This window comes from Gavialis gangeticus, unplaced genomic scaffold, assembly GCF_001723915.1.
Source record: "Gavialis gangeticus isolate Ggan-Ray unplaced genomic scaffold, GavGan_comp1, whole genome shotgun sequence".
Lineage (NCBI taxonomy): Eukaryota > Metazoa > Chordata > Crocodylia > Gavialidae > Gavialis > Gavialis gangeticus.
In genome coordinates, this window is record NW_017728973.1 from 4,368,820 (window position 1) to 4,370,319 (window position 1,500).

General features: G+C 51.5%; 1 protein-coding gene across 1 annotated transcript in view; it reads right to left on the reverse strand.

The window, feature by feature from the left end:
- Positions 1–1,500, reverse strand: part of WIPF2 (WAS/WASL interacting protein family member 2) — a 29,941-nt gene that overhangs the window by 13,633 nt on the left and 14,808 nt on the right. The window contains 2 exon segments of the mRNA XM_019506889.1: positions 1–4; positions 7–48. The exon segment at positions 1–4 is cut by the window's left edge and continues 98 nt beyond it. Coding sequence (XP_019362434.1) covers positions 1–4; positions 7–48 — 46 coding nt within the window.

Below are 1,500 nucleotides of genomic sequence, written 5' to 3' on the forward strand. Positions count from 1 at the left end.
GGGCGTCTCGACCACCATTCCGGATCATTGGGGGTGGGGGTGGCGGGGCTGCAAAAGAAACCCAGGGAATTAGTGCAAACCCACAACAGCCTCCTTTACCAGCCATGAGGACAGCAGGGGGAAGGAGTAGGGGGAAAGACTGGGAGTACTGTGGAGGAAACCTGCTCAAGTGTGCCGGAGAACACCAACATCCCTTGGGAGTCCTCAGGGACAGTGACAGTATCCAGAAAGCTGTGTCATCAGTACTCAGCCAGGGAAGCTGCCCAGATCCACCCTCACAGTCCATGCACCTAGCCCCAGCACAACACCCTTTTCTGCTCTTAACACATTAACAGACTTCCCCACTCCTTAGCTTCACATATTCTCTCCCTCCCTGGTCAGCAACAAGGGCAAAGCCACCAGTCTCTGCACACCACGTTAGACATGTTCACCTACTTTCCAGCAGACAGAGGACTCCCACTTCCAGGTGAACAGCAGCCATAAGCAGACAATCCCAGTGGTGGCTGACCCTATGTGGGCAGGCCTGCTCCCCTAACAGAGCTCTGCTCTCTTTCCTGTCGCCAGCAATGGTGCTTCCCCAACTACAACCTCCCTTGGCTTGTTTATGCGTCTGCAGCAAGAAGGTTTCCCAACCCTCCCTTGGCAGAAACAGCCTGGTAGACAGGGAATGGTGCAAAATGGCAGATGTAACCCCTGCCCCATATCCCTCTGGGCAGCTCAGAGCCACACTCTATGGTTTCTCCAAGTTGTGACTATTTCAGAGTGAGCATAACTAGGGCCCCAAACCCACACTCTTTGTGCAAGCTGAGCTTCCAGTGCAGCACACAGTAGGTCCACGGCTGGGAGAAAATACATGGATCAGGCGCTCAGGAAGCAACTACAAGGAAAATCTTCCCAATGGCTTGGAGCATTTCTGATGTTTTTAATCACCCCTGCCCAGCTTCCATGACAAAATGAATCTGCAGCTCATGTTCCTAATTAGGCTAATTACATGCAGAATAACGCAACAGATACTGAGCTGTAACTCAATCGAGGGATTCTGGCAGGGCCAGAAGGATTCCCAGAACTGGCAGATGACCAAGTTGGAGCTGCGGTTTAATGCTGAACCCCAGGCCTGTGTCTTTGGAAGGGAGGATAAATACCAGCATTATGCTTTCCCATATCCAAGGGCTGCACAAACACTAATGTTTGGCTGGCTATGGAGAAGCGGACGAGGGAAGCAGCTAGGACACTGAAGAGAGAACATTGGGTGCTTTAAAATTAAATGTTTGCTTGAGTCCTGATTCCACAGGTTGAAAATTATCCTTGAGAAGTTACAACTGCAGTAACCATCTGGGAACTCAGTCAAGAACCTCTGTGAGAATACACCCCTGTCTAAAGCAAGGGCCAGGATTGCAGGAGAAAACTGACGCTGTCTGCAACCAGATACACAGGGCATCCTAGCTCTCTTGATCAACTTGACAGGTAGATGCCAACCCTTCCATCCCCCCCCCCTGCCCC